Source organism: Temnothorax nylanderi, unplaced genomic scaffold, assembly GCF_030848795.1.
Source record: "Temnothorax nylanderi isolate EJ_2023f unplaced genomic scaffold, tnyl_v1.0 TNYL_tig0001_pilon, whole genome shotgun sequence".
NCBI lineage: Eukaryota > Metazoa > Arthropoda > Insecta > Hymenoptera > Formicidae > Temnothorax > Temnothorax nylanderi.
The window spans coordinates 1,823,566-1,844,968 of record NW_027249063.1 but is presented as its reverse complement, the minus strand read 5'-3'; the positions used below and the strand labels follow the sequence as shown (position 1 = coordinate 1,844,968).

General features: G+C 38.1%; 1 protein-coding gene and 1 non-coding gene across 2 annotated transcripts in view; one reads left to right on the top strand and one right to left on the bottom strand.

The window, feature by feature from the left end:
* The first annotated feature begins 2,474 nt into the window (after positions 1-2,474).
* Best2 (bestrophin 2) overlaps positions 2,475-21,403 on the top strand; it is a 48,368-nt gene continuing 29,439 nt past the window's right edge. Inside the window, exon 1 of the mRNA XM_071706360.1 lies at positions 2,475-2,859. Coding sequence (XP_071562461.1) covers positions 2,789-2,859 — 71 coding nt within the window. The 5' untranslated portion in view covers positions 2,475-2,788. The remainder of the gene's footprint in view (positions 2,860-21,403) is intronic.
* Positions 9,787-9,906, bottom strand: LOC139767882 (5S ribosomal RNA). Its single transcript, XR_011717238.1, has one exon. It is a non-coding gene; the product is annotated as a 5S ribosomal RNA (ribosomal RNA).

Sequence of the window (21,403 nt, the reverse complement as noted above, 5' to 3'; positions counted from 1 at the left end):
CCGTGAAGATTTAACTTATATCTTATTGTTAGATTTATTTCCCACACACATAATATAGACCGTACATATATGTATATATTTTATTTCCTCAGAGGTGCCATGGTGCGATGTCTAAAAGGATATTCAAATACGGCCATTGGACTTTCTGCAGCTGACATCATAATAGCAATATTACGCAATACGCAAGCTATTATACCAGTTTCGACTCTAGTGCAGGTATAAATTACTATTCGTAATAAATTGTATTAGTAATAAATTGTACCGCATTTAACTTTCAACTCAAGCATATTTTATTCGTAATAAAGAAATCATATTTATAGCTAATATTTAATACCACAAATCTTTTTTGTGCATTTTCAAAAATTAAGAAAATAAAATATATTTAAATAAAATATAAATTGTTAGCATTTAAAATCGTCTTCTTAGGGTCACCACGATGTATGTCACGATATGTTCCTGTCCCTACCTTGCGCGATTGGCGAAAATGGTATCACGCAGATGGTACGAATGCACATAACCGAACATGAGAAACAGCTGTTCCATGCTTCGGCGAACCTCGTATACAACGTGCAGAAGGACGTCAAAGTCAAGTCTTGAATTGTGACGCGCGGAAAGGGATCGTGCGAACGTGTTTAACTTCTTGTAAAAAAATGCGAGTGTAATAAATTATATGTAGCTTGTCCTAGCGCTTCGTCCCGTTACGATCGCCACCGCAAAACTGTTTACCGCACAGTCGAATCCTTTCCCGACTCGTGCAGAGAGACGCGCGGCAGCCGCGAATGCTCCGATTGCTAATTTATGCAAATCGGGATGGAGAGTATCAATGGATTCTTCGAATTACATCGCCCCGAATTCCGTGATAATTTTAGCCGATGAAATGGTCCCCCCCCCCCTCCCCCCGAGAATGACGATATCCTCTCGCTAACGATCCTGAAATCGGGCCCGACGAGTTAATGACGTCAATGACCTATTTTATAACACTTGGCGATCTCTGGAAATACGTGACGTTTCGTTTGCGCAACTCGTATCTTTTGTTGCTTCCGAGTAACGTTCCCACGCTGTGGCTGCACACATTTTCGGGTTTTCCCGTTGCACAAATAAATCATTGGCGTCTGCGGAAAGCGATAAGAGTGCACGTCATCGTGTGCCCGACGCGTGAACGAGCGAAAGGTGACCGGTGGATGGTACCAGAAGGCCATGATTACGCCGCAGGCTAGGCCACGGCAAGGTAAGGGAAGGCTGCGATAATTGTGCGCAAGATGGCGTTTTGGAAGTGCTTGATACCTGTGAATATACCTGGCATCCACCTGCGTTTGAACGGCCGCGCAGGGCCGTAAGAAAGTCCAATCTATCCTTTGAAGAATAAAATATCTCATAACGAAGATCCCGCATTCTGATTTATCGTTGAATATAATACTGTAATTGAATATGTACGTTAATGATAATGATAAGGTTGATGACGACATAAAGGAGTCGACGATAAAAGGTGATTCAGAGGCAGCGCGCAAAGAATAACGAAATATGGAAACGTCTAGCGATATTAATATCGCCGCGGAGGCGAGCGGCACTTTGAACCGTTCCCCTTTTACTTGCTGCCGTAGATCCACTTGAAAGGCCAGGCGTGTCGTTGATTTTGAAAGAGGAATTCCGCGTAAACCATATGTCACAGATACTTGCAACAGAGTTACATAAATTCCCAGTTGACTTCGGACAGCAGACCTGACCTAGGGTTGATCTGAAACCAGCGTCTAATTCGATGAGGCGGCGCGCTGTCCGATGAGTGCGACAAGCATAGAAATGGAATTGCCACTCAATGTTTATCGACTGCCTATTAAATTGTGATTAATATCACTCACCAGACACACTCGTCAAATCGATAATTTATCAGACACACAATTTTCGTTCCATCCTTATTTCTCAATCATGAAATCCTCGCAATATAGAGGATGTGTTGATTTTACGTGACATTTTACGATGTTCCTGTGATTGGTACTTAAAATATCTCTCTTCGTGACGTTTATGCTGCTATTTTTACATAATGCATACATTGTACATATGCATCCATCTCCAAGATTGAAAAATTAGGAAGATAAATATTTGAAGGATAAACACAAAAGTCACAGTGTTTAAGCAGTAATCTATATGCATACTCAATGTCTAACATTCCTACATTCAATGCAAATTTAAAGTTTGCGCAAATTCGCTATCGAAATTACCTTGTTAACAAAAAGTGCCTTCAAAATAGTATCTCGCAAGAATATCAAGATACGTTTGTATATCTCGCCTCTCACTGCTTGCTTCTTCCTGTCCAGTTTAAGCACAGCTCGGAATACTGGCTCCGAGCAGGTTCAATGTGAAATGGGCTCTACAGGTGACGCTCACGTTCCTGGCTCTCAGGTGGAGGTGGCACAGCCGGGCCCCGTTCTCCGTTGGTCCCGCCGTCCTTAGTGGAGCTCAGTCAGTAGACAGTCGATCCGCCTGGTCAGCTGGTTTTAACCCATTCGCACATTATATAGATCTTCCTGATGGTAAATCGATCGCGAGCGACTAGGTAGATGCCCGGTGCCGATCTTCCGGTGTCTACGAACCACCCTGCAAATTAAATTAATTAAGCATCGGACAGATCATCGGCGGCCCGCGCGCCGCATGTGCGCGAGTGTGCAGCATCTTCACCGAAAACGTCATCGATACGATATCAGATCATTTACGGAAGAAGAGACGGCGTTGAAGAAGAAAGAAGAGGGTAGCAGCTCGGGAAGGAGATTGCGCGCGCGCAATCAGACGGGAAATGACTATATCGTACGCGAGCGAAGTGCCGAACGGCTCCAGCTTTGGCTGCTTCTGGAGGATTCTGATCAAGTGAGTCTCGCCGTTTAGCCCGCGAGGCCTAACGCCAGCTCGCTTTAATATGTTGAATGAATGTATGCGTTTTTTTGCGGTCTGCGCCTGACGTAGGTACCGGAGCTGTCAACTCGCTGTGGCAGCTGACAGGTGAGACCGGTAACAGGCGCGTGGAGCGCCTTAGCAAGAGTTGCTTTCCGCGTATTTCTCGATTCGAATCGTTTATCGAATGCAGATACAATGCAAATGCATTGGTTGTCTCCTTTTTAGGCACAATACGCTATTCGTGGTTGATTTAGCTTAGCGGTATCTCGATGCTTTATTTGCTGTTACAAGCAATTTGCTTTCCCAAATTTTTTCTCACTTGTATATTCGCCCCCCAAAGATTACAAGATCTACTTTTACTTTCGCTATGTTGCATAAATTATGGTGGTAGTATTTTAAACTGAAACGCGAACATGTGATCGGCTGTCGGCATCGCGATTACGTGATCATTGCAAAACGTAGCGGTTTCGTGATACGAATTTGTCAAAGAACATCGGGACGTATCGAAATGTATCGGAAGATCAAGATTTCGTCATGTGTCTTTGATACAGAACGACCCACGAAATTGGACGATCTAGATGATTAGACTTCTAGACGTCTACATTATTGTCAGTATGTTACACATTTTTTTTATATATGCAAGATGAAGACATTGCGCTATAACGACCAGCTGATCGTTGTGCAACGTTTAACTTTCGACTCAATGTGCCATGCTCCCGATCTATAGTTTAGTTACACAGAAGGAGGAAAGAACGAATATTCTTAAACAAGAATTCGGTAAATAATTTGAGTGTCAATCAAGAACGTCCAATGGTCCTCTAATTAGCCAGTTTCGCATATTTCGAAACTCGTCAAAGAATTAGCATCATCACATTTAGCAAAGACCGAGACCGGAAACGTCCCAAATTTTTCAGCCGTACAGAAAACCGCGATTCGCTCGAATCACAGCAGCGGGGCACGTAAAACCCGCTAGCACAGAAATGGCGTTCGGTCAACGTTTGCTCGCGCGTTTTAAGGAAATAAGGTCGCCGATACGTCGATTTTAAAACGTAACGGCGCGCCACACGACCGCTGTGCCCGGAATATATCGCCACTGAAAATTATTGCACTACTATACACGCCGGACCGTGCGTCGCTTATCTGCCAAGCAATGGATAACAATGGTAATGTTTATGCCGGAGGGATTGACATGACAACATCGGCCGGACACGTGTTTAATCGAGCCACTCGTATGCGTATGTAAACCTATCATATGTTCAGAGTGCAGCGCGACATCATTGAAGTCGTGTCTTTTGAATGGAGCGTGAAACTAGTATATAAATTGTGTGATGTTTCTCTCACAGGTGTTTTTAATTTAAAGAGAGTGCGATGAGAGAAACTGATTAATGACGTTAGATTCTCTCTCTCTCTCTCCCATCGTTTCGCTAACATACGTGTTTCGAAACGATAGAAACGACGGCAACACATATTAAATGTTGTAGCTAATTATTAATTTAATTATAAAGTTCATATATTATCCCTTTACAAATATTTCTTTATACATTTGCGGTATATTCCACTACTGATAATTTTGGGCGTTTTGAAAAAATTTTATATTTTGTTTTCATTTCAATTATAGTATGAATATTAAGCATCTATAACATGAAATTATTACTTTAAAGTTTCTTTTTTTTTGTTCGTTTGAAGTCGTTATATAATCATTCTCGTAAATCGGTGTAATCGGTGACATCAATGCTTGTCGAGAGCGTCTACGCGAGTCTCGACAATTACGTATGAAATTAAATGTTATGCAACGTGGAAATTTTTTAGAATATGATGTAAATATTTTAAGTAATGTGCGATAATATACGATTTCGATGGAAATAATCCGAGATATCTGAATATAATGACTGATTGCTGAAAAATTTTCCGAAAAAGCGACCAACAGAATCACTTGATTAAATAAACTTCTTTCGATAATATGGATACGCCAATAATTGCTCGTCACGTGCACAACCATTTCTCAAATACAATTTCGCAAAATAAAACGTAAAATACAAACTTATCTCATCGTGTTTGCCGAAATAATAAACAGAAAAAAAAGAAAAAGTATGAACAAAAGTTGCATTATTTTTAAATAAAGAAATATTACACCTTTCTGCATTCAATATACGAAATTCCTCCTCTTGTTTATCTAGACTCGTCTAGATAATAGCTGAAGAAACCATAAAACAAATGTGTTAATTATGTTCCAAGTCGTTGGCGTAACATTAACTACTACCGATAATATGAATGATTCGAGAGGAAACATATATATCAATGAGTCAACGAATTAAGTTATGTCTCCATATCGCTTCTTTATATCGCTAAATGTAGGATCAAAATTTATTTAAAATTATTCTTATTACTGAAGAAATCTAATATATGGATGCTACAAAAAATATTCCTGAAATTTTCCACACCTAGTTTTATACCCTATTAAAAATATAAAAGTCAATTAAAAACGATTATTTATGTATAAACGTCAACCTTTTGCTGATATACTATATATCTTATGACATTCAATAAAGCCTAATAATATGTAAATTTTGCCTAATAAAAGCTGATAAATATGTATGCACATTAAAAAACTATTAATTTAAATGATATAGTAATGCATCAAAATGCAATTTCGCGCGTTTTATAGTGCCCACAAAAATGCATCTACCAGCATCATCCTAATGCCATTCGCGGTGTCCTTGTCCAAGCCCGTTTGTTGACATTTCTACGACCTTTACACACTATGGTAAGTATTGGTGGATGCTCCCTAGTCTCGGTTTCTCTCCGTGCACCTCGGTGGAAACGGCCTTAACGGCTTTCACGTAAGATCTCGCTTTCCTATGCGCGTTATACCACAACATTGCAGTAGTTAAAGGAAAGACGACAGCGGCTAGTCTATAAATACCCATGGAATGTCCAGGAATAGAAAATCTTTCGCGGTAGCGTGCAAACGAGAGCGCGTGTGCATGTACACCGTAAGACGATTCTCCTGACAGAAATTATGATTACCTGCAATCTACAGAGAAAGGAATGTCTAGCTCTCATACGTCTCCCCACTCTCCCCAATTCTTGAAATCTCAGACGTGTCTAGGTTCTTAACTTTGACAGTTTTCCGATCATCCCCCTCGTACAGAATTGGATTACTTCGATTCTGAACGAATGCGAACAGTGATTCGTGTTTTGCACGCGACCTGGCGCCGTTTATGGGAAAAAATAATTAGCCATCTACGCTATTCGTGCAAAACGGGGCAATCTCGCTGCGCGATATTTCATTGCCAGCGTTTTGCTTTTTTTAGACGCAAACGAAACGCCGTAGCTCTCCTTTTTCTCGTTACAAGCCTTCCGCGGTGACCCACACCAGCTTTCTTATCCGCCTACCGGTGCTGCTGGCAAAAGGAAACAGCGCGATCGCCGATCTATAAATACCCGGGAGAGCCCCCGGAACATACTATAAATACGTAGGTGATATCCAGGAATAGAAAATCCTCTTACCTGCTTTTTCCAGCTGATAACGATCGAGCCGGCGAATTCTCACACGTAGAGCAGATCTGTTACGAGGTTAATGATGCGATCGTTAGGACGATTTCTGTTGCGCCGCGGAGAGACGCTCGTGTATGTACGTGCATGGCTAAGGGCCAATTCCCCCGACTTCTTCAGAAGGTTAAATCGACGTGAATTCCATCGTCGATTTGTGCTATCAAGATAGTTTTCCGCCACTTTTCTCTTGTTTTTAATATCCTCATGCGATTGCTTCTACCATTTGGCAGAATTTACTTATAATCTTCAAAATCAGGCGGAAGAAATGGATCCGCCTGTAGAATTTGATAACGAATGTCCATATGAAATGTGGGGGATATTTCGTGATTATGACGTGTCAACGACAGAAGCGAAACGAGAGCCTAAAGTATTTTCATGCTTCGCGATTATCGCCCCGGGCATGACGTTTGTTGCAACAAGTGCCTGCATACGCGCGCTGTTACAGCTGCCCCGATCACGCGCGCGAAATACTCGCGGCGCATGAACCGAAGAACCGTGGCGGCGAATCGCACGCGTGAAAGCAAGAACAGTTTCACGCCGCTGTGGAGTATCGCCGTTCGTATTGCCGCGTTTGCCTTCGTAAATTCATCGAGATGATACGACAAATCGGCTGCGGATCGATACATTGGCAAAACAACGTCTCCTTCAACGCAGGCCGACGCGCAAGGTCGGCCCGCGCGGACAAAATTTGTGCAGATGTTTGCAGAATTACAAACAGCTCGTTGTGAAATGAAAAAGCGCGTGTCGCTGAACGATAGGCCAATCACGATGAATCGTCACGTACTTTATGTAGGACGCGAAATAAGACACGCGTGTGTTGAAAATGTTGTTCTGAATCAAGGAAAACGCAGGTGTATGAAATTATTGGACGATTGTTGACGTAATATTGATGGATTATCGACGTGAATATTAAAACGAAAAAGAACCTATATTTGTTTAAAATTATTCATCTATTTGTATCTATATGCAGCATGTTATACAGAGTAAGTTTAGTTATAAGAAGTCAAGTATAACATTGAGATTTTTAAGAAAGTTATGCATGCACAATATTACTAGCGTTTTCTTCACGTGTACATAACTTTGCATATTTTTAACGTAGACATCATTCAAAGATTTATATTCATAGCTTTAGTTACAAAACGTTGCTCAGATATTTTATTTGATCCTATATAATTTTGAATTATAATCTTTTGTATTAACCAAGAAATTTACTAAGAAAATTTTCTTAAAATAGAATGGAAATTTATTCTTCCTACAAAAAAGTATAATAATTTGTTGGAAGAATTAAAAAAGGGGATAAAACTAACTTTGTTTTAATAACTATAAGATGGCGAATAAATTATATTTTGTAAAACTTTTATTTGGGAATAGATAACCGATTTAAAATCGACGTAAGGAAGTGTCGGTAAGAATTTGTATACGATTTTAATAATGTTTAGTGAAAGGAGTGTCGAAATCGCGTCACATCCTTTTGATATATGATTCTCGGTGAAAACGATCGACGAAATTTTTCTGGCTTCTAAACCATGACTCACGAATTTTAATGGTTACAAATTTAAAACCGCTTGTGCTCGAGACGTATTAAAATAATCCGACCATGTCATCTAAGGCTAAAAATAACTATGCGAATTTCTACGTCACGATACAGCTGTTATTTATAGTCTCATTTGTTATCTTCTTTAAAATACCCACTCAACAGGAAGTAATCGCATTTATTTTGCGTTTTAGGATATGCTTGGATATCTTATTTAAACTTTACGACCTGTTACCTATTTTATCGCCTTACATCAACCCATTTTTCCAACCATTGCCCTTTGTCCTCGATTCTTAGCATTTCTCTACAAATTTTTTTTAGTTATAACTTCTATTTCTTTTTTTCATGTCTTTGAGCTATTTTCTCGACGCGTCAACGTCGAGGTGTCTTCTCATCGTTATTTTTAAGTACCACTCGACTAATTCCGCGGAGAACTAGGCCGGAGTTTATCTCTCTTTCTCTCTCTCTCGCCTTATCGAGACCGCGAAGCGCTTTCTGCGGTTTACTCGCATCGAGACGAGTCACGTTCGAGCTTGTGCGTCGCGATGGACGAGTTTTATCGCTTCGTCGTCTCGCACCCGTTGCCGGTCGCTTTGCACCACGCCGAATGACAATGAGAAGACGAGCGAGCGTTGGTGGCGGTTCGCACTTCGCTGCGCGCTGCACTTCGATCGCGTGACACACATTTCGCTCACCTCACTTGTCTTTCGTCGACCTCTCGCGTATAAGCACGCACCGGAGTATACTTTTCACGACGCTGCTCGGCGTGTTGAACTGCCTGGAAACCAGAACTGACCCAGTGCCTCCGTCATCGACGCTCGCGGGTTTTAATACTTCCGCGAACTTGCACATTTTCGGATTACTGATTACTGATTGTAAAAATTTTTTCCCTCTTTGTTCGCTAGATAAAACTGTAATTTAATTTAAAGAATTAATAGTATTGTATGTAATGATAAAAAATATTTACACAACGACATCGAAACAGGTCTAAAGATTCAAAAAGTTACGTGATAGGTATTTAAAATGAAGAAAATGTAGGCCTATCATGTACATGTATTTTTATGGAAATGTATAAGATAAAATATCACCCAGCAATCAATTTAAATGATTTAATATGAGTATTTGCTTACAATTAATAAAAGCGCTACGGGACAAGACTCGTCTGGATGCGCTCTAAACGTATTAGTCATGGCTGACAAGTGGTGTCTTTATCTACTTGGCAACCATATTAGAACGATTCGAAACATTATTACTGTTAATGCAATAATGAGAGCGTTATTTACGATTGTCACCGTAATAATATCTTATACAATAATTTTCATATCCATGTGTAAGAGGTTGAGAGAACCAATCGGCTTTTCCGCAATGCCGATTGGTTCTCTCACTGTGTTTACTTCGTGAGCATCTGTCTATTCTGTCATCGCATATTTTGACAGTTTTATGTATCAAGGGGTGCAATAGTGTAATGTATAATATTGATGTATTTAGATACTTGGCATCAAAATTAAATCGAAATGATTTAATTAGGAGAAGGGAGGGGATTTTACTCCAATCACAGCTGTGTTGCAAGTCTGACAATTAGTCGGCGCGCAATTATTATGGTTGGAAAATATCTATTAAAATTAAAAATAATTTAACGCGAACATCTTGTTGCGGCTTTGTGCCCTTTCGTTATACATGTTTAATTTCTAATCATTTGAGCTTTTCACAATTTTTAATATTATAGTATAATATTATAGTATAATATTATAGTATAATAGCGCGCGCGTACCGCACGTATGTGTAATAATAAAAATGCAAAAAAAATTGGATGGTAACGTCACACGGTGTTCCCAAGCGGTCACCCATCCAAGTACTAACCGTGCTCAACGTTGCTTGATTTCAGTGATCGGACGAGAACTGGTACTTTACAACGTGATGTAAACGTTACCTTGATATGTGAGTTATCCATAACCAGTTTTATATTGTGATTCTGTTCCAAAATTTCACTTCTTTTTATATAGCGATAAATGTCATAAGACTCATTAACTGATTAATCAATGCGTATACGATCAGAAAGCCATTCAATACTTATTTTTTTCCATTATCCGCTCCGCTCATAAAGAAGGCATATAAGAGATTAAATTATTGCCGTTTTTCCGCGATGCTGATTGGTCACTCACTTACTCCGTGAACATCTATCATCGCATATTTTGATAGTTGTGTGTGGGGGTATCAAGGGGTTAATAGTAATAGTATAATGTATTAAAACTAAATAGCGCGCGCAAAGCGCGCGTCTGTGATGTCTAGTAATTATAAAAATTGCGAACGTATTTTGTATTTTAAATACTAATTGTTTTGTATTTTAAACACTATTGACTTCGATTTTCAGATTACAATCTGAGATTCATATGGAACAGTTAAAAGTTGTTCTTTTCAACATGGTTATCTTTTTTTTTCAAAATATAAATTATATATAATTTATCTGTATATTATTATTTCCCCCGAAATATTTAATTGTTAAGTTATAAAATAATTACATATAATGGCAAATTTCAACATGCACTTTGATATTTGGCATTGGTGATAATTGTTTCCGCATCTACCTTTCGCAAAATGCCTTCGTTTGATTGCACTCGAGGGCAGAGGAACTTGTTTCTTTCTTCCGTGAATTCTCGTCGAAAATTTCCATTGGTCCTTGATCAGCCCGGCGAATGTCCGTACGTGAGTTAAACGGCATGCCACAGGGACGCTTATCTCGCAAGAAGCGACGATGAAGCGGGCGTTTCGTATAATCGTCTGATTGACGTGTTGCGCATTCTGGTTTTGCTCAATTTCTAATTAAAATGTCAGGCCACATCGCGCACACGACTTTCCGATATGTTTCCAACTGAGAGACATTGAGAGAGGATAATATCCTCTCTGACATGCTAAATCTCGGTTTATAAATATTCCGACTTTCGATATCGCACTCGATTTAGCACATCAACCTGATGACCGTGGAAGAGCGCTTCTCGAGGAAGAATCTCGGAGATCTGGCGAAGAGAGGGCGAACGTGGAGCATCATGCCGTGAAGCGTGACCGGCGTTAGTTATGCAACGTTTTGTTGTCTTGCGTCCTTGTTGCCCCGCATTGGTATTATCTTGCTTAGAGCGAAGAATCAATTACAAATTGTTGCCTTGACGATAATATCTTTCCGAAAGATAAACGGGAGGGAGAAAGACCCTTGGCAATCCCGGCCAAGGGTCGGTACGCCGCCACGGCTTTTGGAAAGAGCTGCGAAATTTTCGATTCGATCGGTAGAGACGAGACAAGGTTTTGAAAAAAACATCAGTTTGATTTATTCGCTGACACAGTTTAACCGCAATCCGTGGCAGATGCGGCTATCATTCGTGAAAGATTTTCAGAGATATCCTGCGGCGACTATTAAAACTATAATTTAAGTGTTGTATAACATACAATACTAACCGATAAATCAGCCGACAACTACTTTTAGCACTTAATAAATGTTCGTGAGAATTCTCTCATTACCATTTATATTGCTACTATGTTTAAGATCATCTTAAGTACAACCTTAAGATGTTATGAACCAATCACAAAACCGTATTAATATCTTAAGACATTACTTAAGACGGTCTTGAAATAAGAACCGACTATGAATACCGGCCTATGATATTACTGCACATTTTAAAAAATTATAAAAGTCACCGAGTCACTTTCTTGAATCTAAATCTAAAAATCGGCATAAAAAATTTACTTTTTATATTACATCCTTCCAATCATAATTTTAAAGCTATATAATTTAAGAACGTTGAAATTATATTTATCGATTGCACATCTGCATTGACACATTTTTTGATTGCGTCTTACTTTTCTTGCTGACAATAATTCGTCAAGTATCATAATAAACAGCGAATTATTTATGATGGACAGGAACGACTGAATTTTCTGTCGATTTCTGGTAAAACAAAAGTGTTTATTAAGTTATTCGTGTCAAAGAGATTCGCTTTTGTTTTATCTTAACAAGCAAAAGAGTTTCCTCTCATATTTGTTATTTATAAGTTCCGCATAGAAATCAATATCGACCATATAATCGAATTGTTACATCCATTTTTTAAAACGTGCTTGCGCTGCTTGTTTGACGATCGCGTAAAAAACGGGACGTTTGTTTGGCGAATTGATATAACGCAATGCAAGAAACACGCAACAGCGTTTACTGTCCGCGCATAACCGTCGCACTTCTTTCGCCACGACTTTAAAATACAAGGCTGCCCGTAACTATGTCACTGTCAATCAGACTCATCGGTATGTATAACGCTTTCCAAACGTAGTTGTTGTGCCAGGATACTTAATTATCTTCATGGTCCGTGATCGGGCAAAAGACCTTACCACATCGTTTCTGGATTCGATTGCCAATTAATCTATCACTTAGCCGTCGGTAGAACGTTTGTATACCAATGATGTCACAAAAATACGTCTGATATGTACCTTTTGGTGATGGAGACCGTTACTTCCTAGTTGGATATGTTTTTTAAGCAATGAAGAACATTATACTTTACGATTACACTCATAACTTCAAGATCACTCCATCTATTTGTGGAGAATTGTTCATCGGGTCGAAGTCCGATATTCAGTATATATCACACTAAAATGACATGCAAATTAAAATAACAAGAATTTGAGATATTAAAGAAAGAAAGACCTACGTATTTGTTTAACGTCGTGTAAACATTTCGCTAAGGCCATTTTTAACAACTTCAAAATGAAAAATTTAAATAATTATTATTTTCCTGTAATGATGATTCAAATAAAATATTTAATAATAATACTCGTATATCAATTTTAACAATTATATCAATTTACAGACATCTGCGAATGTGTACATGCCTGCATGCTGTTTAATTTAGATAAATTTCCGATAATCGTAATCGTCTCATATTCACGTGGACTTACCGATTAAATATTTTCATTTTCAGCGTTAACCTCGTCAATTTTTCACAGCTAATTGATATAAAATCATTACGCAGCATTGACTCATTGGTAATCCAAACAGTCGGACAGTTCGTCGCTTCCCGCAGCTGCGGGTGAAGCGCGGCCTTGCTACACGCTCGAGTGTAATTTTCAGCGCTGAGATGGGTGCCAGTCTATCACGCAGCGTAATTAATTCGTTAGCGGCCGCGATTCATGTTAATCATCCGCCAGCCTTATGTAAACGCGGAGGAAGCTGACTCTCGCTCGTAGCACTCGGCCGATTCATGTACTTCCGTGCCGCGCGCGAGTCGCGTCGAGACTTTCGTGCCATTAATCGGCGCACCTTCCATTGCAACTACGAAAAATGCGCTCGTTTTTTTTCCTCTCTTGGAATTCTGTTAGCCGCTGCTGGTTTCCGCGCACGTAGTACACCTTACAAGCTTATACGTGAGAGATTACATGTAGGACAAAAAAATCTAAGCGCATTAAATAACGGACTACTACATTTTACTTAAGCATTCTTATTGCAAGTTTGAAAGTGGCATGGAATATAAATGGCCTTAAATGCATTAGTCTCATAAGCTCGATGATGTACAGCAATTAAATGCAACAAGTGTAGAAATCTCTATATCCGTGAATATATGTTACATGATATAATATCTGGAAAGTAAGTAATATATTATATATATGATGACATGTAACATATGTAATACATGCTAAAGTCGCGCGTGCATAGCATACCTACTTGCGCCTAACCGGTAAGAAGAAAATGTATCATTTGCTGCAGGCAATGTTACTCATAATTTGCAACTCTCGTGAATCAATGAATTTGTAACACAGTCAGAGGATTGTATAATCCTCTGTGCCCAGGAACATAACAATTATCGAATGACTGGATTGATGCTATCCCTTCGTAACAGCAAGACGGGAGTCATCGTGTTCTTGGAAGTACGGAAGCGATAAAATCGTCGAAATCAACGGCTATTTTTCTAACATCCGTCTATCGTACTAATTACCATCTTCCTGGTAAAATTAGACAAATACATTATTCGGTTGATTATTCCATTAAGATTACGTCAGTCTTATTGTGAACCTCACGGAGAGAATTTTCTCTTCGAATTTACCCTGAAATCATGGTAGTTGTGGGACAACATGTATCCACCAAGAATTTTATGCGAGCTATTCTGATTAATATCTACCATAATAAAAAGTATTAATATATATTGCATTAAAATATAAAAAGTATTGATATCTATTACATTAAAATATAAAATATGTTTGATTAATTTTACTAAAATATATCTAGAAAATTTCAATAATTTTTCGAAATTTACCAATCTGCTTGGTAATTTTTATCACGTTGTTTGTAAAATGTCTTTTGTATATTTCAAAAATTCCTTGGTTGTCAAGTTGTCCCAAGTTTGTAGTGAATTTAAGGGTAAAATATAACAAAAAATTCTCTCCGTATTAATAATTTTAAGTAATATTTTATTATTAACTCTACAGGACATAATGACCACTCTTCCTTGTAACTTCTCATTGAAAAGATTTAAGGCATGGGTCACTTCATAATTTAATCATGAATCATTTTATTCATTCGTTGACATTTTATTCAATAAGCTTAAAATTAAATAATATATTGCAAAATTTCGTCAAGTTAAAAAAATGCATATTGATTAACGGTTTTGATTTTCTGCTCAGAAATTAGAGTTATTTAAGAATTTCATAGAAATTTTTTTCCAAGCGAAATTGTATTTATATCCTGAAGAGAACTCGAACATAGAAGTTTGGCGGCAATGCCCGTAAAAAAAAATGCGGATCCAACCCACGTAAACGAATTTCGTATTTTCACATCGAACACCTCGAACTCCTCGAACACCTGTCTCGATTTCGCCCTTGCATCAACACTTATCGCGATTCGTGGGTTCTCGTTATGTGCCTCCAGCATGTAGCTCGATACGCGTGGGTGAATGATCGGTGATTCTCTTCCTGGTTCTCCTGCCATTACAGAAAAGAATCCAAGTGGCTTTTTATAGTATCAGTGTAATTTGCATATTGTGAAATTTAGGAAAGTTAGAAAATAGAATGTATTACAGCAATTTGAACAAGGTATCTCATATACCTACTACTCGATAATTATAAAATGTGATATAAACGCAATTACAATAAGTAGAAATGAAATCTTTAAATCAACCGGTTGACCGCAGATAGCTCAGGCAGAATATCGGCAATTATTTGCTCATCACGAATCAATATTGACGTAATCGTGTAACGTTTAGTTAGCGAATCTTTTCGGAGCACGGTAATGTATTATGAAAACGATACGATAAACTCGCCTCTCTCTTTGTAGAGAAAAGAACCTTTCTTGTGCTCGCACGTGACTCTTCTCTTCGATCGCTGTGGAATTCAACTCGATTATCGCACGAGGCGGCATACTATAAATAAGGTATTGATCCCGCGCGGTAAAAGGATCGGTGCCTTTGCCATTATACACAAGTTCAGTTAAAGAAATCTCTATCGTGCTGCGGACTCGTATGAAGTCTGCGTTGCGTATTGTCTTAGTCGCGATACGAGAGACAGACGAAAAAGAGAATACACCGCCGAGGCTCAAGTTATCGCATTCCTTCCCTCGGCGCAAACCATACACGGGCAGTCCTATTCATCCTGAGAGGGTAGTCTTATTTTCCTCCGTTTCTTTTTCGTTGAAACTTCTTGCGAAGGACACGTTCGCGGGAAGGTATCACTTAAGTCGCTGCTTTTACTTGACATGAAACCGAAGGGAAAAAGACGAGAAAAAAATCAACATAGGATGTTGATACGGTTATTATCATTCTAACGCGAGTACAGCTAACACAATTCATCCGGAAACGACGTTTCAATGTCAGATTATAAGAGAATATATAAGAAATCGCAGAAATATATTATAAACAGCGCAAAACATCGTCATGGGAATTTCCATCTTTGTTTCTAGTTGGACTTTACCACAGAATTTCTGCTAAACCAACTCATATATTTTGTAAGAAATAATCATCAAAGAGACCTTTTTAAGAGCTTATTGCAGAAGCTATGATAATAAAAATGAGCTTAACAGTTCCAACAATTGCGTGATACAGAAACAACATTTTTATACCGTTATCTACAGTATATTCCATCTACAGTATTATTCTATCTACAGTACTTGCATATTCAAGTCGTGGAAGCTGTATCGAATGCATCTGGGCACAATGACCGTGACCATAGCTACTGAGGAAGCACACCCACCTTGGCAATAACTCGACCAGTCGAGTTGGAATCGTTACGTCGATTTCCAAATACGGTCCGATCGGCTAAATTGACCGATAATAAATAAGCCGAGTTCGATGAACAGAGGCATCGATGCAGGAACTGAAGGCACGCTGAAGATAGCCTGACTAGAAGCCTAGAACGGTGCTGACGTGATCAGACACGTCACATCAGTTATTCTGTTTGGTTGTACGGATGACGATCCGTTAACGTCTTCCTCATTCAGTCGATTGCTTGTGAACGCGGACATGCAGAACTCATGATTATGTCAAAAATAATTGAATGATTTAAAGATATGATGAATGTTTTGATAGTTCTAAAGGTAGTACATGATACCAGAAAATGAAAGTGAACATAAAATATATTTAATGGCTATAAAAATGTCTAAGAAATCATATTTATGATTTCTTAGACAAGTATGAAAGAAAGTTCTCTAATTTCAATCCTCTTTAACAAAAATGTGTTCTATTCCTAGTATATATTATTTGTAACCATAAAAGAATAGATAAGAATGTAAAACACTAATATCGGATTGTAAAATCACACGTGTAATTTTATCGAATATAATTATTATCATTATGATTTATATTTCTTATATATAAACGATCTAGTGATAATATCATAAATTATAATTTATGTATACTATTACCTACACACACATTAATACTTAATTTTTTCTATTCATCTATAATTAGATATATGTATAAAAGAAATCTTCCGATTTTGTGATTAGTAAAAAAAATAAAAATGATTAATACGATCACTCTTTCTAAGTTAATGAGCGTATCTATCGCGTTGCCAACAAGGATACTTGATGTGCAAACGTCTTAATTATCGTTGGTCGTCGTTAGCTAAACTCGATGCCGACGATATCATGTACGTTAATCAAGGAAAATCGCCATTTAAAGATATCTAATGCAATTAGTGAATGCTTCCAGATAATAAAGATAGTTTATTGTCAGTGTTATGTATTTTGAGTACAAAATAAATATGTGAGCTCTTTAAATTTATATTAAATAATAAAAAATAACATATATCAAGAATTAAGAAATAAAATATATCAAAAAGTGTTAAAAATAGAAATATAACATTGACTAAAAAATCCTATTTAACAATTTACGACTATTAGTACGCTATATTATTTTTTCATTTCGCAATGCGTGACTTCGCCGTCCATATCGAGATTTTCGAAAGTGTCTTTTTTGCAATCGCTTTCACCTGATCCGTCTCATTGTTCTCATATATCAGCCCACCCAAAACCTTGTACTCGACTCGACTCATCTCATCTTTCAAAGCATGCACGTAGCGCACACGATTTATCTTAATTGGAACACAAAGGAAGTACGTTATCTGAATAATATGCATTTATACATTTACATTCAAATATTTAATATAAGGTGTTAATATATTATTTTGCAACAAATGAGGAGAAGAGTAAGAAAGTTAAACTATGCTACGTTATGTGTCCTATGTTAAAGTTATAGTACTGTCTTGTATTGTACATATATGTCGCTTCCGCATTTGTCTTAAATAATTCGTACCTTTTAACGTTTCTCCAGCGTCGAAAGGATCTCTCTCTCTCTCTCTCTCTCTCTCTCTCTCTCTTCTCTATGTGTGTGTCTGTGTACGGTAGTCAAGCGTGACTATAAATTCAAACCGCGCGGAGAAATGGAGAAGGACGGGCATAGTAAAAATTAAAGAAACAAAATTGCAACATAGCGCGGTTGTCTGGCCGACAAGAACGATAAAAGGCCTTGGCGAGCCTTGACCGGTGGACCGTTACTTTACGCCATCCACAGTGACTTAGGTTCCCTATTTTCCTTTTACCAGTACCGCTCGCTGTAAGGCCACCTCATCCATTCCGACTTTTCAATAAATTCGTCATCTATTTTTTCCTTGCAGATAATTATTCATAGAAAATGTAATTTTTTTGCAGCGGAATAAATGCTAACCGCAACGATCGTGTTACATGCCGCAAAGGAAAGAGAAGAGCCTTTGAAGTTTTCCTTAATGATTGATAAAGTAGCAGTACAGATACTATTTCCGCGGACTGGAGTACAACATACTCCGATGTGAATTACGATTATGAGCCACCTTGCGTAATAGTTTTCATTCATACAAATCTACGGGTAGTAACTTTATTGCTATCTTGTGACCACAATTGCAGACTAATATCAGCGTAATCAAGGAGTTTGATACTGTCTCTAGTAGTTATATATATATATATATAGTCATTCCAGCTTTCTTCATACTATTTCTATTAGCGTGATTTAAATTTTATGTTATATCACATCTACAATTTTTCAACGAATACTTGGGCATTGACTACAAATATTAAATTTTCTTACGATGAATAAATGCTGATAAAGTGATTGAGTAATACGTTATTTCATATTATCCTCCTACGATCGCAATGTTTTGTTCGTGTATAAACATTGTATTGTACTAGGAAATACCAATGGGAACGTAAGCAAAACGTCGAGGATACGTATACGTACGATAATTTTTCATTCATATTCATTCATTTACAATTAGTATGATATTCTTTGAAGAATTCTCTATCTCATAAGGTGTCTCCCAAGCGAGTTGCATCCAGGCGAAGCAACAGAGCCTCAATTCCTACATAATAGAACGTAGATTATCGTTGCCTAGCTCGCAAGACATCACGGCAGTGACTCACGTTTCAGTAATATTTAGCATTCCGTTTGTGATACCGAAGCGAGTACGACGAACCAGTCACTTCCTATATAATTCTTTGGTCGATTTGTCGCGAACCTGTAACACGTTCGAGACGTCAGACAAAACTTATCTCTGCATTTTTGGACGATTCTTCTATGCTTTATGAACATTTTTATTTGCATCTCGCACAACTGAAGTTTACAGAACTACATTCATTGGACGTATCTCTCTGAAAGACGTTTGAAAAGCATTTGAGACACGTTTGAAAGATTAAAATGTTTTACAGACATCTTTACGATGCGGCTTTACGCGTTGTGTTGTCTACGATGTTATCGCTTAAGGATCACAAAATGTTCCTTTCAGCATCAGTACGTCTTTAACGGTCACTCGGAGAGCATTCTCGACATAACTATGCAATTGCATTGATCTATGCAACTCAGACGCTCCTGTAACAGTTAGAAATTGGTCACCGCGTCCAACAATAAGTGGCGATATAAATTTACGTGCTCGATTTCGCGCTGAAACCATGAAACGCATGGAGAAAGGACTAAAAAGAAAACGCTGCTTCTGCACCGGGTTAAATTGCCGCGTTATGTTATAACGATCTTGCATAAACGCTCGACATCTGGCTGGTTACACGCGGCCATCGCACAACGTTCGCCCATTCACTCGCGGAGACCGCGAGAGCCCGTCATTGACGTTCACTCGCGCGTTTATCCGTCAACCTTTATGACCCGCGTCAACGTCTTCCTCGATCCCGCATCGGGAAGAGACGCCGTCTGATCGATCGTAAAAAAATGGCCGCGTCTCGGCGAGAATGCGCTAATTTACTACCCTTAAAACGCGATGCTTTACGAGCGGCAGACCGCGTTTTTCCGTTGCGCTAGAACACTCTGGTATGCGCTTCTTTTACAACACTCTTTTACATCGCACGGCAAAATGAAGGCAGCGCGCGAAATAAAAATGAGGTTTATCGAGCGCGTTTCGAAGAAACATCCAAGTTATGGACGGCGAATGCTATATTGCCTCTCGAATTTGCACTGTACTTACTGATTAATTGTTGAAAGAACGGGTCTACAGAGTTAGTCTTTTTATTGTTCAACTCTGGCAAAACACACACATTTTTTTTTTAATTAATCATAATATTCTTTGTGATCATAGTCGTTGGATAAACAGGATCGTATAAGATAGTCGCTAAGTATTTTTTTTATTTGAAATCATCTGAGAACTAGTTTTAATGAATAAGGGAAGAAAGCGATATCTTGTCATGTCACAAAGATGATACGCTAAGCTCTTATCTGAATAAGAATGAAATATCTTGTATGCAAATCTTTATAATGGCTCATCAAATTCAGCATTTTAGATACCGCGTCTCAATCCTCTAAAAGGGGGTTTTGAACGCATCAGTCCGGTTTCGGATTTCGAATGCATCCGCATCTAAAAGTGTCACTTCTTTAAAATATTAAGCCAATTCTTTTATTACTTTTCAATATTTTGAGATATTAAATTGTTATTAATGCTTGTGCATTATACGTAACGTATGTATCTTTAATAAATATAAGATCATAAATTAATTAAAATATTCCGATAATCTGTAAATAATTGATACCATTGTTTTGCATCCAACGCCTAATGCAATCCAATATAATTATATATTTATGATTAAATATTATATATATATATATATATTTATATATATTTATGGTTAAAATCATATATTGACAATTGATTATTCAACGATTTCGCATGCAACTGGAAATTTCGACAATTTTTATCGCAATGACTAATTTTAAAGCTGTATTATTAGTGTCCTTCGCCTTTGGAAAGAAATTATAAACCAAACGAAGGTCGTCATGTGGATTGATTAACAATACAATGGCTTCTCCCAATTGTAGCCACGCCGATGTAATGACTCTTACCTATGTACGTACATGTGCGTGTACGCACGCATGAAACACGTGAAGGGATTCGCGGGCGTGTCGCCGTATACGTACGAAAAACGTGGGACATTGCCTCCTACCATGACCCACTGACACACAAATAGGAAATAACCAAATGCCCTTCCGTCGTTATCCAATATATCCGTAACGTCTCATCACGTATTTACCCGTGAGACTAAAAGCGATCGACACAATTCTTATATCTCCCTTGCTATATAGCAGGCGGAACCTCGCGCGTCTCTGCGACATTATATAATTGATAAATATCACCGAAAAAATGCGATGTCAAGGTCCGACTCAGTTACAAATGTTTGAATCGATCTTGTTTACGATGGTGTTTCGGAACATGTTTTAAGAATGTCGAAATGCGATGAAATTTTTGAAAAATATATGAGATATTGTCATAATTTCACTGAGGACCAACAATTTCTTTCACAGCTACGTTTGAAAAACAAAGCTTCCTCTATGAGGAAGCAAAAATAAACTGTAATAAGTTTTCTAGAAGCACTTTATCATTGTGCGAAAATAGCTTTGCGGTTTCGTGACTCATATGAAAAAATCGATATATTCCCTGAAG